General features: G+C 45.0%; 1 protein-coding gene across 2 annotated transcripts; it reads left to right on the forward strand.

Annotated features, from left to right (window-relative positions):
• The first annotated feature begins 101 nt into the window (after positions 1 to 101).
• On the forward strand, positions 102 to 22,612 carry Ccnk (cyclin K). 2 transcript variants are annotated; one of them, XM_051196578.1, is made up of 12 exons: positions 102 to 318; positions 3,007 to 3,038; positions 9,008 to 9,255; positions 9,674 to 9,755; positions 10,376 to 10,507; positions 15,329 to 15,434; positions 15,991 to 16,048; positions 16,724 to 16,893; positions 17,226 to 17,497; positions 18,046 to 18,079; positions 20,758 to 20,832; positions 21,972 to 22,612. In XM_051196578.1, the coding sequence occupies exons 3-12, from the start codon at positions 9,059 to 9,061 to the stop codon at positions 22,595 to 22,597; spliced, it is 1,752 nt and encodes a 583-aa protein (XP_051052535.1). In that variant the 5' UTR covers positions 102 to 318; positions 3,007 to 3,038; positions 9,008 to 9,058; the 3' UTR covers positions 22,598 to 22,612. The 2 variants fall into 2 exon arrangements, with proteins under 2 accessions (XP_051052535.1, XP_051052536.1); XM_051196579.1 differs by lacking the exon at positions 3,007 to 3,038.
• The last annotated feature ends 134 nt before the right edge of the window (positions 22,613 to 22,746 follow it).

Here is a 22,746-nt window from a genome sequence, read left to right on the forward strand (position 1 = left end):
GTTCCGTTAACAGGTTCGGTTGCTCCCGAACTCCCTTTCCCCCTGAGGGCGGGGCGTGTGGGAGGGGCAGTTCGAGCGGCCCTCTTCCCCTTACAGGCCACAGGGTAGGCGGAGAGGTGACGAAGGACTCGTTACTTCTTTTTCTTTGAGCTTTACTCTCTTCTAATTGGCTGGCGGGCACCTGACTTTCGCCGGCCCTCCAGTCGCTTTCAGCGCCACGAGGCGCAGGCTGATGACGTAGCGGCCCGACATTCCGCATCCAAGATGGCTGCCGTCAGGAAGGAGAGACGTCGCTGAGGGGTTTGCCTGAGGCGAGGGGTGAGTATCTAGCTGACGGCGGGCAGCGCCGCTCGCCTTCCGCGCACCTGGTGGTCCGAACAGGGTATGTCCAACTTCCTGGGTTCTGTGGGAGAGTCCCACTTCCCGGATTCCGCCGCCCTCCTTCCCCCAACCCCTGATGCACGTTGGGATTAGCAGGCGACGCTGGGTGAAGGGTCTGCGGCCTGGGGTGCGACACTAAATGCCAAGGACTGGTAGCCGGCCTCCCAGAGGGAGGTGGTTGCGATGGGGGGGGCGTCCTAGCAGGTGAGGGAAAAGGGGAGGGGCTCCCACCACGCACGTACCCCGCCGCAGACCGGCCCAGGCGTCTCTGCTTTCTCGCGGAGTGTGGATCCCTCTGTTAATTAGAACCGAGTCTCTGGAGGTGATTCTATATGACTCTTGAACCGTGGAACAAGAGTAAGCCTAGGAATGAAGGAAAGGGGGCTTCCTCAGTTAGACTCGTTCTTATCCAGACACCGTTCTCTCCTGGTCATTGGTTTGGCTTGTTAGGGGAATTGATCTTTAGTCAGTTGCAAAATGCATCTATGTGTTTCTCTGAAAAAAAAATTAAACAGTTTAACATGCATTACTTGGGGGTGTTCATAACTTTGGACTGCCGATAAAACGGACCTTTCCGTAAGTCATCCGGTTTTAGAAACAACCAGATTCTAAGTTACTACAGATTGGCCTTTCTTTTTCTTTCTTTCTTCCTTTTTTCTTTTTCTAACAAGGTTTCCCTACATAATCCTGGCTTGTGTGGAGCTCTTTTTGTGTAAACAAGGTTGGCCTCCAGCTCAAAGAGATCCTGCCTCTGCCTCCAGCGTGCTGGACTTAAAAAGTCATGTGCCACTATTCTGGGCTAAAGACTGGCTTTTTAGATTTTTAAGACAAACATAACTTTGATGATATCTTGATATATATTTTAAAAAAAACATTACACATTTCTATGAATGATTTCCATAAAAGTGTAGAGATTTCAGGCACCAGTACTTAGACTTAGTGTTGAACGCCTTTAATCCCAGCACTCAGGAGGCAGAGGCAGGGGGTCTCTGTGAGTTCTAGGCCAGCTTGGTCTACAGATTGAGTTCCAGCACAGCTAAGGCTGTTACACAGAGAAACCCTGTCTTGAAAACAAAAACAAAAATGGCAACAACAAAAACAAAACTATATTTGCTGAGTGAATTAGAATAGATGGGTATTGCCTTAGTGGTGTTGATAAATATTTTGATGAAAGTTTTTAGTGCTGCCAAGATCCTTGTTTGCTAAAGAATCACCTGTGGTGAGTATACTTGGTTTTAGGGAGTTTCTCCTTTAGTCTGGTATTTACATATTTTGATGTACTATTCAGGCATATTATTAGTTGATCATGATTTTAACATAAGTGTTGAGTTTGTTTTAGGAAATGATGCTTGAATGCAGTGAGTTCACTGAGTATATAAAAAAGAAGAAAAGAATTCTCTACTTGTGTTCTTTAAACTTGGGTAAGGATAGTCCAAGGGAATTAAATTCAAAGAGATTGAAGAATTTTTTAAGAATACCTATTTGGGTTAAATCTAATTCGTTGTTTTGGGGGCTTGGGGTTTTTGTTTGTTTGTTTTGGAAAGGGGTTCAAGACAGGATTTCTTTGTGTAGCTTTGGTTCCTGTCCTGGAACTCAGGTTGTAGACCAGGCTGGCCTCCAACTCATAGAGATCCACCTGCCACTACCTTCTGAGCACTAGAATTAAATGTGTGTGCCACCACCATTCTGCCAAATTGGTATTCTTTAAATCAGATAAATTAGATAACATTTACATACAGAGTAATTTCAACGTTGTAACATTGTTCAGAGCTTTTGAGAATTCCTACATAGACAGTTAGGGAGAACTACAGTAGAGGTTGGTATGCTGGAATTTTCTTAGAGTACACATCAGCTGTCTCTAATGTAAGAACTGATGAATGGTCAGACTTCAGAAAGGCAAAAGCAAAGTGATGCAGATCACATTTCTTTTGGGTGAAAGATTGGAACTAGGGTTAGAGAGATGGCTTAGCAGCTAAGAGTACTTGCTGTTCCTTCAGAGCACGTGAGCTTAGTTCCTAAACACCTATAGCAGGCAGCTCCTGGCAGCCTAGAGTCTCTGCCACAAGGAACCCAGTGCCCTCTACTGGAACCTACACACATATGACATACACAGGTATCACAAACACATGTAAATAAAAACAATCTTTCTAAACGTAGATAGCAAAAATATGGGACTGGAGAAATGACTCTGTGGGTAAAGCGCTTTCTATACAAGCATGAATACCAGAGTTCAGGCCCCTGGCGCCCATAGAAAAAGCTAGGCTTCGTGGTACACCTGTACTGCCAGTGTTATGAGACAGGTGGATGCTGCTGCATGTCTGGCTGGCCAGCCCACCTAGCTGAAACTGTTCTCCAGGTTCAGTGAGAAGCCCTATTGATGAAGACATCTTTATGTTGTCCTCTGGCTTCTACATATTGCCACACAGACCACACCCTCACAGACATACATACAGAGCTTGTCCCACTGTAGTAAATAGTGGGTTGCTGGATGTAAGTACATTTAGGTTTCATTTGAGGACAAAATACTCTGTGTCCTAGTAGGTACAAGAAGTACGTATACCTTTAATAAGTTACAGTTAGGTTGATTTGTGTTCATATTACTAAACCAGATTTATTGATTGGCAGGTTGATGTTGGCCTGAAGAAAGATCCTCAGAGGTAAGCCACTGGACTCTAGTTCTTACTCTAATATTTGAATCACAAACAAAGAATTTAAGAACCATGTGTTCTCCCTACTAGGACAATGGTTCAGAGGTTAAGACTGAATCTGGTTAAGAGTACTGGTTGCTCTTCTAGGGGACCCAGGTTCAATTTTGAGCATGCATATAGTGACTTACAAATGTCTGTAACTCCAATGCCAGGGAATCTGACACTTTCTTCTGATCTTAAAAGGTATCAAGCATGCACATCGTGCACAGACACACATGCAAATAAAATGCCCATACACATAAAATAAATTTTTTTTTCCCTATGGAATGTAGGTATTAAAACAAAAGAAGAAAGAATGCATACTGCTCTTGCAGAGGTTTGGTTCCCAGCACACAAGTCAGGTGGCTTACAACCTCCTGTTAACTCCAGCCTCTGGCCTCTGCACTTGCCCACACACAGACACATGTGCATATACATAAGTGAAAATCTTTTTTAAAAGAATTGTGCTTCTCAAGAAAAGAAGTGTACGCAGACAATGTAGTAAAAACAAGTAGCATGCTAGATGACACTGAGATGGTCTTTTTCTTTGCAATGCTAAGAGTTGAGCCTAGATCCTTGGCATGCTACACAAATGTTCTACCAGTAAGCTATGTCCTTAGCTCCACAGAGTTTGTAAAAGCAGAAGTGTTCTGCAATGCAGTGTTGCATAGAAACAAAGTAGTGTGCAGATTGAGGATGCGTAGTGTCTTTGACGGAATCAGCAAATCAGACCTCTGCATAATCTACTTGCTAACTCCACATGCTGCTTGCTGTCTCTTTGGCCCCATTAACTTCAAATTCTCAGTAACAAATTCCAGGACTAAGAAAACATTGTGTGACATAGTTGCTGAAAAATTTTGAGCTGTAACCTACAAAGTATCTGGATCATAGCCTCATAGCCAACCAACTCAAAACTCTCTGTCTATCACTCTCTCATTTAATTTTTGAAATTAAATGTACAATAAAGTGACATTAACAACAGGAAAAAAAGTTGTGGAGGCACGTGCCTTTAATCCCAGCACTTGGGAGGCAGAGGCAGGTCTCTGAGTTGGAGGACAGCCTGGTCTAGTAAGTTCCAGGGTTATGTAGACAGAGACCCTGTTTGAAAAAAAAAGAGGGGGAGAGGGGTTTTGGTGGTACACACACTTGCGATACCAGATTATGAGTTTTGGGCCAATCTGAGCTACATAGCTGGCTCCAGCCACAAATAAGAATTCTGTGAATGGCTACTTTTTGATGCTAGTCTCATTAATGAATGAAGAGAATTTGTGGATGTCCAGTTAGTGCTGTTAGGTGCACTGTTGGTATGAAATGTGACCAGTGACATCAACCATAGACTGAACGAGCATGGTTTTTCCATGTGTGTTCTGAGATCTTTCCAGCCTTATCTCCCCACTGGGTTCCTTGATCAGCCCAACTCTGCTGCTCTGAGACCCTCTTCCTTGCTAACATCGCCTGTCACATCTTCCTCCAGTCTTCCCTCCTCGGGGAAAGAGCTGCTTCCTTTCTGTGTTGCTTTTTGGGTTTTCTCCCTTTTCTTTTTAGACTCCTCGGCCAGTTTGCCCCTTCCTCTGGCTTATTCATCATCATGTAGGAGTTTTCTCCTGACTGTAAATATTCTTTTTTATGCTGGGAAGAAAACAACAACAAAACGTTTATAGCTATTTCATAGTTTGTTCATTTCTTAGTGCCTCTTTCCACTTCTAAGAATGTTTTCTGTGTGTTTGAATGTACTTTATTGAGCTATAATTCATGTCAAACAATATTAAATATTTAAAGTGTACAAATCGGTCGTTCTTACTATATTCAAAGATAAGTGACCATCACCACAGTGAGTCCCTTTTCAGTGTTCTTAACTCACTGCCAATTTGAATACCTTGACTTTTTTTTTTTTTTTTTTTTTAATGTATTAGTGCTCTATCAGCATGTACATCTGCATGCCAGAAGAGAGCACCAGATCCCATTGTAGATGGTTGTGAGCCACCATGTGGTTGCTGGAAATTGAACTCAAAACCTCTGGAAGAGCAGCCAGTGCCCTTAACTGCTGAGCCACCTCTCTAGCCCCTTGAATACCTTGACTCTTGTCCTTTAATTTTCCTTCAGTGTCTGTCACTCTTGATTGCTACCTCTATTTTCAGCCTGATTCTCCTTCATTTCTTGTGGAGTTAAAGATGAAAACTCCTAATTCTGCACCAGTCCTTCCCTCTCTTGCTCATGGCGACTCTTCCTAAAGTTCATCAAAGCTCTCCCTGGGCCTGTTTTGCTTCCCGCTCCTCTGTTAATTCCATGTAAGTGAGTTCTTATGTAGATAGTGATGTTGCATGTTTCTGCAGGCTGACTTTTCAGGTAGATGTTTCCATAGAAATATCTTAGGTTCTTCAAACTTTTTATTTACAAAGTCAAATTCCTCTCCCCTCAGCAAAACCAGCTTTCTCTTGACCTCCCTGTTTCGTTTCTGTCTCTCCCACTAATGTGAGCATGGGATGAAGAATAAAGCTTGACTGTGTCCCTGCTCTACTGTTGAGGTGTGGCTCATGGGAAATGCTCAGCAAATGTGTAAATGCATAGTGCATAGAGACCTGTCAGGTCCCCATACTCCAGAGTAGCAATTCCCAAATACTGGGCCTGAATAAATGCACTCAGTAAATGAACAAGCGCTAAGACATTAATTCCCAGATGGCCAGGTGCCTTTTGCTCCTCAAAGATGGATGTGAAAGTTGATTGATATCTGAACCCAGAAACGTTTCTAATGTTCATCTACAATAGAAGGCAAATGTGTTAAAGCCATAGAACAGACTATTGCACAGTGGGGCTGGAGAGATACTCAGTGGCAAGAGCACTCTCTGCTCTTGCAGAAGACATGAATTCACTTCCAGAGGGATTTCACACCTCTGGTCTTCACAGGTATTTGTGTATACATACACCACCAACAACAACACTAATAATAATGAAAAATAATAAAAGTTTTTAAAAATACCATGCTGCAGCCCTTCGTCAGTGTCGCACAGACATGTCCAACGCCCCTCATAGGTGGCGATTCTGCATTGTAGGCTGTTGAGCAGCATTCCTAGTTGCAGTAGTAACCCAACTCTCCTAACCAAAAATGTCTCCAGACATTGCCAGTGTCCTTGAGTCACTGTAATACAGTAATTACAGTTGCTTTATATGATAGGGATGAACCCCGTGTTGAGTAAAAGAAAGCATGTAAAACCATGTTGCTGGACCACTGCAGTCCTAAAGGCAAAACTGAAGGATGGAGGGAAAGCTTGTGGGTGTCTTTGGGGTGATGACTAGGAGAGGACTGTGGAGAGCTTCTGGAGGTAGGCAGTCACCAGACCTGCACTTTTCCTTTGTATGCTGCAATTCTGTGAAAGTGTTTGAGTCGTAAAGCACTGCACACGTGTGCCGGTGTCCTTGCCTACTGAAGGGTCCCGGTGTAGTGTGAGGACTCCTCTTGGCCCCCTAAACTGAGATGATTCCCTCCCTAACTCATGATTGTGACAGAGACTAGCACAGCTACTGCTTGTTAATCTATGAATAGCATTGACACATGTGGCTGTTGTGTGTTTGTACTGAAAGTATGTGACGTGTTCTTGTCCCTAAGAGATCACACTAATTCTGTTACCCTCTATACAGTCCACATTTTATGTTTCCCTAAATGTTCAAATGTTCTTTTATAGCGTAATAAAAACAGCATTTAATTAAGGCTTACACACTGTATTTGTTTACTATACCCCATTCTGTTATTTTGTTTTCTCATAATATTACATTTGAAAGAACCCAAGTCATGTCCTTTTTTTTTTTTTTTTTAAGATTTATTTAATGTACACTAGGGTTTTGCCTGCATGTATGTCTGTGTGAGGGTGTCAGATCCCCTGAAACTGGAGTTATAGGCAGTTGTGAACTGCCATGTGGGTGCTGGGAATTGTACCTGGGTCCTTTGTAAGAGCAGCCAGTGCTCTTAACTGTTTGAGCCATTTTTCCAGCCCCCTATTTATTTTTTAAGACAGGGTCTCTCTCTATATAGTCCTGGAACTCACTGTATAGACCAGGCCAGCCTTATATTCACAGAGATCTTCCCTACTGACTGCTGGGATTAAAGGTGTGCACCAGCATGTCCACCCTCCAAATGATGTTTCTTGTCAAGCACCCCACCTTGGGATGTGGTTAATGACTCTTATGCCGGTTAACTTGATCCCCCCACCACCACGTTACTGTGAGCTGGCAGTTGGGTCTAAAGGCATGGTCAGGTACAGGTGATGCTTATGGAAGGCAAGGATACTGTGTAGACAGGTGTGTTTATTCAGTCTCACATCCCATCACAAAGTACACAGTGGCAAAGTTCTTAGCAGTACTGAGTTTGAGCATTTTAAGGTAAAGTTACTTTTTTTAATGATAGCTATTACCAGTGCTAGCATACAGTCAACCTTCCCCCGCCACCCCACCCCCACCCCTGATACTTTATTTTTATTTTATGTGTGTGAATGTTTGCCTGGATGTGTGTCTGTGCGCCACATGCATGCAGTGCCCGAAGAGGCCAGAAGAGGACTTTGGATGGATCCCCTGGAATTGGAGTTATAGTTGTGAGCTACCTACCATGTGAGTGCTGGGACTTGAATCCCAGTCTTCCGGAGGAGCAGCCAGTACTCTTAACCATCTCTCCAGGCCCTGTTTTTTCTTTCTACTATTTGTGAGTTGTCCTTGCAAATAACCCTGCAGTGAACAATTTGTGCATATGCTTGCACAATGGGATGGTGTATCCAGGAAGATTCCTAGCTGTGAGATTGCTAGGTCAAAGAGCAAAATGCATCCATCTCTGTTGAATGTTGCCAATTTCCTCTCAATAGTTGTACCATTTTGTTTTCACACCAGCAACCTAGGAGACCACTGGCTTCTCCCAGCTTTGCCATTAAGTTGTTAAACTTTCAGGTTTTTGCCAGTTCAGAGGGGAGAAGGGTATTTCAGTGTCACCAATCAGTCCCCACACTGGCAGGTAAATTACAGGCTCAAACAGATGCATTCTCCGCTGCTTAATTCCTCCTGCTGGAGGAAAGATTAGATTCCTTTTAGAACAGCCCAGGTGCCAAGAGCAGAGTGCTCTGCCCTACTGAGTCAGCTTTCCCACCAGAAATGATACCACCCTGAAGAAGGTAGCCCCTAGATGCAAGGGTGGGCCTCTGGCCTGAGCCTGAAACTAGGTTTTTGCTCACTTGGCTGCCTGACTCCACTCCCTCATTTGGAACTTTTCTGCTGCCAGGGTGAAAGTTGCTTTGGAGCCACTTTACAAGGTACTGACTTGTGCCCTTGGGTAAACTCCTTGTTTCCATCTTCTGTCAACCTAGGACTTTTGGAGGGGTACGAGGGAGTAGAAACTAGAAGGATCTAAAGGAGATGCTTCCTCATGGACCCTCTCCTGCCCATACAGCTGCATGGCTCAGAGACTTGTGTGGGTGTAAATTAAATAACTCCTATGACAGTCTTATGACATTCTTAAGTGAAATCAAGTAAAGTAAAAACTGGGAAATCTGACCAATAGGGGCTAATCGTAGAGCTGGGTAATATGAGCATAGTGTGTCAGACAAGCCCAGGTTGTACTGACGAATGGAATCTAAACCAGCAGCAGAGGTTATATGTCCATGAAGAAAGGGCAGGAAGGAAGCAGGGCATACTTAGTTTCCTCCACAGTTGTGTTTAGCTTTAACCCTTTAGAATGCACAGTATGGAATGCTGTGCTAAACCAACATTAACTCAGATTTATCAGTACTGGAATAGTGTATGTGTGTCAAATTGGCTTTGGAGAGGGTACCCTGAACTTTTAACTAATCATGTTTTGGGGGGGGGGGGGTGAGGGGATCCTGTGTCAGCCATGTTGTGTGGTTGAGGATTATTTATGATTAGAATTAATAGTGTGGCATTCTTTTTGTATCTTTTCTTCTTAGGATTGTAACATTCCAGAAGCCCTTTTGGGAAGAACAAGTCTACTTCAATAAATGAAGGAGAACAAAGAAAATTCAAGCCCTTCAGTCACATCAGCAAACCTGGACCACACAAAACCATGTTGGTACTGGGATAAGAAGGACTTGGCACATACACCCTCACAACTTGAAGGACTTGATCCAGCCACTGAGGCCCGGTACCGCCGAGAGGGGGCTCGCTTCATCTTTGATGTGGGCACACGTTTGGGGTTGTATCCTGAGTCTCTGTGGGATTTGTTATGAATAAGTTCTTTACCACCAAGAATAAGATTAGCTACCGTAGACAGATTGCACTAACACAGGTCTTCGGTGCCTTTGATATCAAAGTTGTCAGATTGGCTGTTGAGGGATTCTGTCTGTCTTATTTAAATGTGTTGACTCAGCTGTTGAGCAAATGGCTACTGAGGAAGAAAACAGCCCCAGTAAGATAATATCTCAAGCATTTCTTATGGCTTGCTAAATTACAAATCTTGGCAGTTCTCAGTCTGACACTAGAATTCTGATACCCTGATTCCCACCTGTTTACTTGGTGGCTGATTTTGTTGATATTGTCTATCTTTATTGCTTCTCTGAATTAGCTAAGAACATAACTTATAGCCGTTCCTAGACAAAGCCTTAACCAGACAACAGACACTATGACACCCTGGCAACTGGAATCATTTATTTTCATCGATTCTATATGTTTCATTCCTTCAAGCAATTCCCACGATACGTAAGTGTGACTCTCACATGCTGCTATCTCTACTGGCTAATGGGTCTTTTCATCTTATTTTCCAGAATATGTTTGTTTTGATGTGGTAATTGCTACACATAAATCAATTCCATTTTGAATTTTGTTTTTTTCCACTTAACCTTGTTGACGTTTTTTTGGGAGGGATCAGTATGGACCACAGACTTACTATAATTTAGATAACCATTTACTTATCTTTCCCAAGATAAACTTGGGTTTAAGTAAAGCCATAACTTAGGTGTACAGACAAGACTGTGATATTTAAGGGGGATATAAATTATATCTAGGAAGTGGACCATGCGAATGGAGAAAGTGCCAGGAGAAAGCTTTTTTTGTTGCAGGCTGGGGGCTCATACCCAAGGTGCCATGAATCCTAGGCAAACACACACACACCACAACCTGAATACCATGAACTTTAATTGGTTAACAAAGCCACTTGTTTTTAGAGTTGTAGTATGTCCTTCCAGCTTTCAGAGTGTTGGGATATTCGCAATGAGCTGTGGATAGGAGACTGACGACTGGCTAACTGTAAGATCAGTATATTCTCATGCTGTCCCATGGGACCTGTGCTAACCAATCAAGAGTGTTTATTCTCCTTTTAGGTAACAGGAGCTTGTTGTCTCTTTCTGGCTGGGAAAGTAGAGGAAACGCCAAAAAAATGTAAAGATATCATCAAAACAGCTCGTAGCTTATTAAATGATGTCCAGTTTGGCCAGTTTGGAGATGACCCAAAGGTAAGAACCCAAACTTCCTGCCTTCAGATCTTAACCACCTGGAGTGTTAGCAAGAGCTCTAGCTACTGTGCCTGCCAATTCTTGGGTTCCTGAGAGGACCTTAGAGAAAAGCCTTCCTGGCTTTGTAAGAGGAGGTCATATGGCCTAGGCTTGCCAAGTTCTCCTGTTGTGCAGGACAGCACCTGAGAGCTCTGAGAATGGTAGCATGTCCAGTGGATTCAGCAGACTCCCATTCCCAGCTGGCTTGCTTCTGGCCCAAGAAGACATGTACTATTGTGTTTTCTTCTTTGTTACATTTGTATTTGTTTAGCATGAATACCTGTGTGCACATGTAATGAGTCTCTGTCCCGCCAGCTCCCAAATAATGACATGAAGACTTATTAATCATGAAAACAGCCTTAGCTTAGGCTTGTTTCTAACTAGCTCTTATAACTTAAATTATCCCATTTGTATTAATCTAAGTGTTGCCACGAGGATTGTGGCTTTTACTTGTCTCCCTGAATGTGTTGCTTCCTCTGCCTCCAACTCCCCCTTTCTTCTTCCAGGGCTCCTGTCTGGAAGTCCAGCCTATACCTCCTGCCTTGCTGTTGGCCATATAGCTTTTTATTAAACCAGTCACAGTGAGCTCTCTTTACACACTGTAATCAAATATCTCACACATACATGTGTGTGCGCACACCTTTCAAAGCCAGAAGACTACTTAAGGGAGTTGGTTCTCTCCATCTGGTCATCAAACCCAGGTGGTCAGCCTTGGAAGCAGGCACCTTTACCTGCTGAGTCTCATCTGACTGCCCTGTGTCTTAGCTTCTTAAGAATGTACAAGGTACTATATTTGTAACACGTTTAGATCTCCAGAGACTGATACTGCTCAAGCTCTCTGTCTTGTCTTCTCCCAGGCCCTGCTAGTGTCAGAAAATAATGTTACGATAACTGCACATTTTTATTATATGACGGTGCCACTTTCGGGACCTCTGCTCCCACCTAGTGCCCTGTCTAACCCGCACAGCACTTGCTAGTCACCTTTATAATAACATTGTCATAAGTTGGGAGTTACATTTTTCCAAAGTTGTCTTGTTGTTTTAGTTGTGTTTTGTTTTTTAAATTAGAACCAGGGTCTAGCAGTGTATAATCTTAAACCCCCGGTCCTCCTGCTTCAGCCTACCTTCCAGGTTCTGGAATTGTATATAGTCATGGACCACAATGGCCAGTCAAAGAGTTTACTGGTTTTTAGGTCAGTTTTAGCCTCACAGCCAAATCATGTGAATGTACCAAGAGTTATCATGCACTCCTTCATCACAACACACAGTCTCTCCTATTACCAGCAGAACGGAATGTTTGTTAGAGGTGATACACCTCTATCCCCCAACCCTAGTATTCAAGGTTCAAACATTGATTTTATACATTCTGTGAGTTTGGATAAATGTGATAAGTATCTACTATCACAGTGTGGTACTGTGTACTTGCTGGGTCCTGCAAGTCCTCTGTGCTCTAGATTTTTTACCAACTACTCATGCAGATAACCTTTTTCTAATCTCACCTGTAAGACCACGCAAGCCAAGACTGTCTGTCTGATCAAAGACATTCAAGTTACTTGTCCACTAAAGGTCAAATTAATGTTCTACAAGGAATCTTAAATTTTCCAAGTTATATTTATTTATTGGTGTGGAGGCAAGGGGCATGCGTGTGTGGAGGTCAGCTGTGCTCAGGTTGTTAACCTTGATGGCAAACACCTTTACCCACTGTGCTCTCTCGCCCACCAGTCTTACCTTTCTTAACTATCTTGTAGTATCTCATAACAGCTATCTTCTCTTTTTCCAGCAACATTTATATGTGTGTATAAAACATGCAGCCATTTTCCTTACAGCTTTACAGAACTAACCAGGGTCCAGAATACTCAGCTACATATTGTGGTTATGACTAACACTAATGCTTTGTAAGGGTTGTCACTGTGGATCATCCTGACCCTGAATTTAATTATATGTTACCCTGTTTATAAACATTTGAACCTACTCTAAATTTACATTAACAATAATCAGAAATACAGTTTTATTTTTTAAAAAATAAGCCCATGAAGAATATTTTCTATGCCCGTGGACATCAGATTTCTACAGAGCGGTGAGGTCTTATGTCCTTCATTTTATTAATCATGTGCTTCAGCCAAGCCTTAGCCGCAGGGCAAGTAATCTTTGTAGCCAAGATGGGTTAGGGGAAGATGTTACCGATCTGTGACCACTATGGGGCAAATGTATCTAATAGTAGCTACTGTGTACTGTTGTGGGTGCTTTGAACCTTCAGCACTGTAAATAGGAAAGGGAGGACTAAGTGAGCAGCTCTGTTCCCTTCCTATCTGTCATGCACAGTCTCTGAGAGGTGATATTAGAGCTAAGAGGCACAGATCAGAGGACAAGGATGTCAGGAAAGACAATTTTCCCTAGGCAGAAACGAAATGATTGCTTTGGCCGTGTAAGTATTCAAGAAAAATAAAGTGGTTAGCTGGGGGACTTTCAGTACTAGCTATGCTTCAACTGGTTTTTCCCAGCAAAATACCTGTGTGCACATGTAATGAGTCTCTGTCCCGCCAGCTCCCAAATAATGACATGAAGACTTATTAATCATGAAAACAGCCTTAGCTTAGGCTTGTTTCTAACTAGCTCTTATAATTTAAATTATCCCATTTGTATTAATCTAAGTGTTGCCACGAGGATTGTGGCTTTTACCTGTCTCCCTGAATGTGTTGCTTCCTCTGCCTCCAGCTGGCAACTCCCCCTTTCTTCTTCCAGGGCTCCTGTCTGGAATTTTTTACATATTGAATAGGATACTTTTTTCAACCCCTGTGTTATGACTAGACGCAAAACAGGGTGTTGTCTTTGCTGTAGTAGATTCTACAAGGAACTGGCAGCATAGATTTTAATCCCATAATCATTTACCTGACTGTTAGCTATGGTGGTACATGCTATAAAAGATCATTTGAAGATGCTGTGGGAGCACTCTACCCAGAGACGCAGACAAGCAGAGGCTTAATAAAGCTTCCCTGAAGAAGGGTGTTGTGGCCCAGTGTTGATGGCGCACACACTAATCGCAGCACTCTGGAGGCAGAGGCAGGCTGATCTCTGTGAGATCTAGGCCAGCCTGGTCTACAGAGCTAGTTCAAGGACAGGCTCCTAAGCAATACAGAGAAACCCTGTGTCAAACAAGAACAAAAAGGATAGTGTTTTCGAGGAGACCTGTAATTACCCCATTAACTGAGTATCTGAAACACACAGGGAGGGTAGACCTGGGGGCTGTCTTTGTTAGACTGAAGAGCCACAGCTTGGAAGTTACTGGCATACTCAGTAAAAGTGACTTCGACATTTAGAGAATGCAGGTGCCTCAGGGAAACGGGCACTGATGTAATAATAATAATGGGCAAGAAAAGGAGGTTTTGCTACAGTGTGCAAGTTCCTAAAATTTTAGAACGCTTTCATGAGAGACCACTGGGAAAGCAGGGTACAAAACTTCAGACTTGCCATGTGATGAGGAGTACTAAATGTCAGAATTATCTACATCTCTTGACATAATGCTCCAGGGTGAGAACCACTTACCATCTCTTCTTCCCAGAACTCATGTTGTACAGAGTTAATGATCAGAGGTTCTCTGCCCTTTGTTTCTCCAAACAAGCTTCCTCTGATCCCACAGTATCTGTAAGTCTAGGCGTCATCGGGCAGGGTGGTGAGCAACTTCAGGAAATGTCTGTTTAAGGACACTAGCTAAGTAGAATATGAAGAACAGAGAGTCGGTATACAACAGTAAAGCTCTAAAGAACAAGCCTGCAGAGGACAGAGCACTCTACAACTGTTGGGAGTCTCCATTTCCCGAGTCACTCTGTACTCAGTAAGTTCCCAGTCACAATAGAGGTGTGCATGGTGAGAGATGTGCAGAACCTATGTTTGTAAAGAGCAGGGGGAAACCCTAGACCTCCTCCTCGGATTGTGATAGAGCAGTAAAGAGAGATTGATGAACAAAGGGGGCTTTATGTGGCTAAGATTTGAGGTGGCATTTCAGATAGAACAAATGATCTCTGTTCAGCATATTTATGAATGAGTGAAGCTTGGGAATGATGAAGCCTGTGCACATACGATCTCTCCCTGTGCATACCTCTTCTGAACTGTGGAACCACCTGTTTCCTCTCATGTCAGCATCCAGTGGAAGGTACTGAGGGATTACATTTTTTTAGTAAGCTACTATAAAGAAAAGGTCAGACTGGCAAAGTGGATCACACCTGTAATTCCTTCATGTGGGATACTGACAGAGGAGATCACTGGGAGTTTGAGGCCAGCCTGGACTACAGAGTGAGTTTCAGGTCAGCCTGAGCTACAGCAAGACCTTACCTCAAAAGCTGCAAACAAAAGTGGAACCACTTGAGATGCTTCGTTTGGGACTATGCAACTGTAGGGACCCCATTCACCCCCCCAAACCTACATAGAGGTGGGTGGAGAGAACCAGATCGACCTCCACATATACGCCATGGCGCACACACACTCTCACCATGCATACACATAGATTTACTCAATAGATTTTCAAAGTCAGGTTTCAAAGGCCTGCTTTTCCAAGGTGGTTTGTGTATTTGCCATAATAATGTCTCTAAGGCCTTTGCTTCTTGCTTTTTTTGGCGGGGGTGGGGTGAGGGGTGTCTCAGACTAGTTTGTCCACCTGTTGCTGAAATTTTAGATTATCACTGTGCACCCATGTTAAAAGTGGAGGTAGAAAGGAGCAAAGAACATTTGCTAAGATAGAACTAAGAGTGTGGTCATAATCTACCCTTTGAACATTTGCTACTGGTAGGAAGAAGTCATGGTGCTGGAGAGGATCTTACTGCAGACCATAAAGTTTGATTTACAAGTGGAACATCCATACCAGTTCCTACTCAGATACGCAAAGCAGCTCAAAGGTGAGGAGATGAAGGGGGTCACTCTGTTGTTGTTGGATTGTGGTTGGTTTTTATAGTACTAGGGATGGAACCTAGGACTTTTGCATGTCGTAGGCAAGAGGAACCACATCCCCAATTGTTTTTCTAAAACTTTCATTCTGACAGGGCTTAGATTATGTTTCTCAAAAGGGGAAAATAGAAAGTTCCCTGTATAATGTACCCAGACGTGGTTCACTCAGACAGTGCAATAATGGAGTTGTTAATGCTTTTCCTTTATGCAGAAACAGGTTCTGTCATCTTGTTGCCAAGTGATAGGAGACAGGGAAATGAGTCAGGATTTTAAATAGACTAATAAAATTAGCCTTGGAGCCACATTTCCCATAAATGGTGGTTCAGCGTAGGTCATGTAGAGAATATCAAGAGGTAGGATGTGAACCCATGTCATTTGTCATCATTTTCTATTCAAAAGCTCTTTGCTGTGCTGGCACACAATAGAATTTAAGCAAATGCTTGCCACTTCCTGTGAATTGTCTTTCCTACTATTTCTGTTAATGTACTTCTTTTTTCTCATTTCTAGGTGATAAAAACAAAATTCAAAAGTTGGTTCAAATGGCATGGACATTTGTAAATGACAGGTATGCATGTTCAGTTGTTGATTGAATCAATGTTTTAAAAGATGCAAAGGTGTATGGACCATTTAGTCCAAACCCCTCAACTCCAAATAGAAGAAAATTGACTTGCCCAGAACTGACTGCAGGTCACCTGCTTCTCCACATGGGTTTCGTTCACCCTGTTGCGTTAGTGTGATGTGAGGGGGGATGGAGAAAGTGTAATGAGAGTGGATGCTGGACTGCTTAGGGCCCATTTGGTCTCTTGTGATTTCAGAACCTAAATGTCCCTAATGAGCCAGTAACTATAGTCCCGGCAATTGCACTCTGTGACCTGCAGAGAAGCATCTGGAATCTGACTTACAGACTGCAGAGCAACCACCAGAGTTCATTTGCAGACAGTACACTGTGTGGGTTCTCGCAGCTACAAAGAGGACAGCCCGATCTTGTCTGCCACATTGCACAGCAGTCTCTGAAATGTGCTGCAGGTCGTGCCTTTAGAAAGCAAGTCTGTAACCATGGTGTACAGCAGCTTATTTCGGCACTTAAAGGCTTGCTTCTTTAATATATAATACTTATGGCCCTTGTAGGTAATTAAGTAACCTACTTGGTAAATATGACATCTAATTTCTATGTGTTGATTTGGTCATGCATGTTCGCTATCACAATGCAAACCATGGTTTTCTTTCCCTGTTGATACAGTCTCTGCACCACCCTGTCACTGCAGTGGGAGCCAGAGATCATAGCTGTAGCAGTAATGTATCTTGCGGGACGTTTGTGCAAATTTGAAATACAAGAGTGGACCTCCAAACCCATGTACAGGAGATGGTGGGAGCAGTTTGTTCAAGATGTCCCTGTTGATGTTCTGGAAGGTACCTGGCATGCCTAGCTTCCTTTTAAGAATGTTGATGATCCTTCCCTTTGGTCCCCAAGTCTTAAGAGTGGACTTTCCAAGATCAGTAGCTGTCCTGGTTTGTCAGTAGCATCTTTAGGTTATCTAATATGATTTTCCTTTGTCTGTGCACAGAGCTTAATGAACTAAAAACAGAGCCCAGTTTTGTGCACAGCAAAGATTAGGAGACTTTGAAATGTGATCACTTCTTATTCTTTTCAGAATTAGAGGCGATTTTTTTTTTTCCTCCCCTAGGTAAAATTTGGTTTAAAATGTTGGTCTGTGGTAAATGTAATTGTTGCTGTCATTTAGACATCTGCCACCAAATCCTGGATCTTTACTCACAAGGGAAACAACAGATGCCTCATCACACCCCTCATCAGCTGCAGCAGCCCCCATCTCTTCAGCCTACACCACAAGTGCCACAAGTGCCACAGTCACAGCCATCACAAGGTTCTGAAGCAGCACAGCCACAGCAGAAGGACTCACAGCAGTCAGCCCAGCAGCAGCAGCAGCAGCAGCAGCCACCGCCCAAGAAGCCGTCCCCACAGCCTAGCCCTCCCCGACAGGCTAAGCGTGCCGTGGTGAGTGGGCTTGCAGCTGGCAGCTCACGCTTTGATGCTAATCCCATTTTTAAAGGTTTCCATGTATACCCAAGGCAAGAGGTGAACCTGCCAAAATCTAGTCAGATTGTTCATCCAGAAGTCTGGAAATTGATGGCCTCAGAGAGCCAGGAAGACACTGTTCTGCTGCGTCTTCATTGCATCTCTTACCACAGTGGGCTCTGAAGTCTATTGGAACCTAGTTCCGATGTGTGGCGTGGTGTGTTTATAAAGTTTGATGGTTGTGGAGCGCCATCTTTCCCATGGCAGCAGTCTGACCAGGGACCAGGGGAGGAAGGAAGCCATTTGTTCTAGAGCTCCCACCAGAAGCCCCTAGGTTTCGCTGCACCGAGGGCCTGAAGGCTCTGTGGGGATGGGAGGAAACAGAAATGACCTCCTAGGTGCCAGTAGTATGCCCTGCAAGTTCAGGTCACAGGGAATATTGCCAGGGGCCGTGTTCTGCCACTGTTTAGTGTGCTCTTCATACCCAACCTAGGCTGAATTCACAGCTGTGCTTCTTATCCTAACAGGTGGTTTCACCCAAGGAAGAGAACAAAACCGCAGGTGAGCAGGCCTCCAGTTTCTCCTTTCTCTGCAGACTTTCAGGTGTAGAGCAGCTTTAATCTTAGAGCCCCTGGCTACCATTGTCTGCCAGCGTGAGTGCTGTCAATTCTGCTCATCACCAGACTATTTTTAGATTGTACTTTGACTAAAGGTGTTGATAAGTGGAGACATTACAAGTAAAAATTTGTGCTTAGAGATCCCTACATGTGAAGGTATAGTCATGAATGGGTGACTTTTAGTGGTGTTTATTGTGACAGAGGAGTTGAGTCCATCCTAGAAGACAGTGTGTGGCCACAGAGCCTGTGGGCAGCCAGAGGACACAGGTACTCCCTGGACATATCCTAGCTGCTTAAGAAAGCCAAAGCCCTTTGTAACATTTGCTGTGGTTTGGTTTTATTTTCCACAAGTTACTTTGGGAATAAGCAGAATCTGAAGGACTTGAGAACAGGAAATTAGGGTCATGCCTATGTCAGTCTCATTGCATTCCTGAAAGTCAAAGTGTGGTAAGGTCTTCTCACCTCCCTGGGAGAAGGATGAGTTCGGTACAGGTGAATGAAGTTTAGCTCCAATGACAGGCATTGAGGGTAAGAAACTGTGGGCTGTGGTCCATGCCATGTGACGTATACAGTCAAGATAAGCAAGTGTGGTTCTGGTAGACACAGAAGCTGGCTCACCGTGACCCTGTGTAAGAGTATGGTTTTTTCCGCCCGCCACCGCTGGTCTTGTCCCGCTGCTGCGCCGCCAGCCCCAAATAATACACAGAGACTCTGTATTTGATACAGCATTGTTGGCCCGGCTACTTGTTTCTTATCGGCTAGCTCTGTCTTAAGTATTAACCCATTTCTGCTGATCTATGTTTTTCTCTTACCGGGGAGCCGGCGGCATACTGCTTTCTCCAGACTCTCCATCTTGACTCCTCCTTACTACTTCCTCCTTGTCTTCTAGTCCCTCCTATCTTCCTCTCCTATTGGCCAACAGTGCTTTATTATTAACCAGTATGAGAAACATACAGAATGACATCTCCCATCAACCCTGGAGGGAGGGCTTGCCTCCAGGAAGCCTGGGAGTGTGAGGGCAGACAGGGCAGGTGTCATTGGTGTGTGAAGAACCCTTTTATAGTATTGAAAGCTTGGGTTTGCATTCCCAAGTTGGGTGAAGACAAGATCATAGGCCACATGGAGAATCAGACTTTCCCTAGTACTGGGAGCTCATTTGAAGTCAGGTTCCCGGCAGCATTGGTAGGATAATGAATAGTATAAATGCCTAGGTGTGAAAAGATAATGAACATACCTTGGCAGTGGCCATCAGACCAGGAAAGGGGGAGCCTGGGGAGCACTGTTGACATGGAAGCTCCCCACGCTGTACAGCTTGTCACAGCCACTGAGGCCAGGCCAGCCCTCGAAACATGGCCGCATCTGAGGGACTGTCAGCACTAAATTGTTTGTTACTTCTGGTTCTGTTTTCTTGTTGTTGTTGTTGTTGTTTTGCTTTGAGACAAGTTCTCTCACTGGGTAGCTCTAACTGACCTGGAACTCATTATGTAGACCAGGCTGGCCTAGATCTCACAGAGATCCACCTGCCTCTGCCTCCCAAGTGCAGTGTTCTTTCAAGGCTGTGTAAAGAAAGAGGGAGTAAAAGTTATGAATAGGATTTTATATTGAGTACATGTTGAAATAAAGTGTTGGTAACACAGGCTGTACTTTTTCACTTGGCAGTTAGAAAGGTATGTGGCTTTCACACAGCTGTGTGCCACTGTCATGGAGACAGCTTTAATTGTCCTGGCTGTGGGGAGAGGAAGATGGGAACGATGGCAGTTACAGAGTGGGACTGGTTTGGGGTCCAGGGACGCAGTGTGTGACTCTGGAGGAGAGGTGGGGCCTAGAAGTTAACTTACTTGTGCGGGCTGAGCCTGTTATCCCAGCTGTCTGGAAGACCCTGAGCTCAAGGCCATCCTGGAACTGCATGGTGATAACCATGTCTGCAGCAAGGAAAGGGAGGGAAGTGCACCTGGACCACAGAGAGGGTGGGCCTCTGATCCAGACAGTGTTGGTGACCTGAGGCCAGAGTGGTCAGCAGTGTGGGAAAGAAACCAGTGGCAGGGCCAGAAGCAAGCTGCTCGGGAGGGAGTAAAGCCTCCACAGAAACAGCCATGAGCTCCCTGCCTGCTGAAGGGTCAGGCTTCTCTAGCGTGTTCTAGTAACCACAAATTTACTTTGGGGACTGGTGGTATGGCACCTGCCCTAAGGTTATGCTGCTGCCCCTGCCTGGAGTGGTGTTGTCCAACCTGCACATTCTCTCTCCATCTGCTTCCAGATCTCCACTCTCCTCAATTAATGCACAGCTCACAGATGGCCAGCTGGAAGTCGGTATTTGAGAGAGAAAGTAGACTTGAGAATTTTCTTCTCATAAACACCTAGGGGACTTGGTACCATGACACTGCTATGCAGGGTTTGTTTCCGTTGTGAGTGCTCACTGCCCCTTAAGTTGTTGAAGGACTTGTGACAGGGAACAGTCTTGATGTTGAGGAGTCTGATGGATTCATGGGAGCTCTGCTGTCTTTTCTTTTCCTGGGATGCCTTGCCCATACATATTTTTTTTTTCTCTAAAGAACTCTCTGACCATGTGGTTTTGTTACATGAGAGGGTGTAAGTGACTTTTAACCCACTTTTTCTTTTTAGAACCACCACCACCACCTAAAATTCCCAAACTTGAGACCACTCACCCACCATTGCCTCCAGCACACCCACCACCAGGTATGTGCCTCCAACACCACTTGCTCAACATTTTTGGAACCACCTGCTAGAGGGATGACCTGGAGGGTCCTGCAAAGATAACTGTGCAAGGAGCCTTCAAAACTGCTAGTTTCACAAATAGGAATTTGTAGATGCTGTAAACTTGACATGTCATTGACCAGCCACGCCCAGAAATACTGAACTACATACATGAGGTAAATGAGCTTTCGAGAAAACCCTAACAGCCAAAAAAATGTTTATCCGGATCTGAACAGTTGCTCTCAGTCTCTTACCTGCTTCCTGTTTGCAGGATGTCTTCTTGATGGGTTGTGAAGATTGAGCAACTGTTGAGAATCACTGGAGAGCAATGGAAAGGGCATAGAGTTCCCACACTACATGGGGCTGGGAGGGTTCCCAGACAGCTTTCTTTACTTGTACTTCTTTTCAGAAATGGGCGCAGGAGAGCTGGTGTATCTCAGGAGCCCTGTACCTCTGACAATTGGCTGTACTGACAGGTGGTGGGTGTATATGACTACCCCCAGCTGTGGAGCTCACACCTGCAGCAAACAGCTGCCAAGTAGCTTTCTCTGTGTCCACGTGCAGTCACAGAGAAAAGGCCCGCAGTGCTGTGCTTAACACGGGTGGGATGTGGCACATGTAGGGAGGCCAAGGTGTCAGCAAGTTGTTCCCACCCGTGCTCAAGGCCAAGAAAGCCGCTCCTATGGCAGCGAGCTTGAGCTTTCTTTTAGTAAAACAAAGACAAAAATGGCACTTGTGTGGAATGCAGGGTGTTTGATTTTTATGTCATCTCTGTCATTTCACAGGCTCGGGCTCTGGGAACAGACAGGCAGAAAGCCCTCACCTGCTTGTGCTAGGAGGGGTGAACTGGGCTGAGCCTGCTTATTTTATGCCTTGCGTTCCTAGTAACTAGGGAGGGGACCCAGCATCCTGGGACATTGTAGAAGGCCTGTGGGAAGGTTCAGGTGCAGAACCTCTACACTGATTGGGCCACAGAGGCGGTACTAGCCTCTGGTTCTTTTGTAAAGGCCCTAGGGGATGGCAGCCCATTAATAGTTAGGCTGCCAGGGGGCCCCCAAAATCTGCTTGGCCATCTTGGCCCCAGAGTCTTCCTACTGACATGTTGGTCTTATCTTTTACAGACCGGAAGCCCCCCCTCGCTCCTGCCTTAGGTGAGGCTGAAGCAGCTGGTCCAGTGGAGGCAAGTGACCTCCCCAAAGTCCAGATCCCTCCTCCGGCCCACCCGGCGCCTGTGCACCAGCCCCCACCGTTGCCACATCGGCCTCCACCCCCGCCACCCTCCAGCTACATGACTGGGATGTCTACCACCAGCTCCTACATGTCAGGAGAAGGCTACCAGAGCCTGCAATCCATGATGAAGACTGAGGGTCCCTCCTACGGTGCCCTGCCCCCAGCCTATGGCCCACCTGCTCACCTTCCCTATCACCCCCATGTCTACCCCCCCAACCCACCTCCACCTCCTGTTCCTCCACCTCCAGCGTCTTTCCCCCCACCCGCTATCCCTCCCCCTACCCCAGGCTACCCCCCACCTCCCCCTACCTACAACCCCAATTTCCCACCCCCACCTCCACGCCTACCCCCCACTCATGCAGTCCCTCCTCACCCTCCCCCGGGCTTGGGTTTGCCACCAGCCAGCTACCCACCTCCAGCTGTTCCCCCTGGGGGGCAGCCCCCTGTGCCCCCACCCATCCCCCCACCTGGCATGCCACCCGTTGGGGGGCTAGGGCGGGCAGCCTGGATGAGATAACAGAATGCCTTTTCCCTAGTCGTTGTTGTTGTTTTGCTGTTTTTTAAAGACAAGAATTTTCCAACCAACTTGAGTAGATTGGGTGGGTAGCAGCAGGGTCCCTTGTGTGTGCCCGGGAGTTACAGTATGGGGGCCGACCCTAGGGTGAG

Source organism: Phodopus roborovskii, unplaced genomic scaffold, assembly GCF_943737965.1.
Source record: "Phodopus roborovskii unplaced genomic scaffold, PHOROB, whole genome shotgun sequence".
NCBI classification, from domain to species: domain Eukaryota; kingdom Metazoa; phylum Chordata; class Mammalia; order Rodentia; family Cricetidae; genus Phodopus; species Phodopus roborovskii.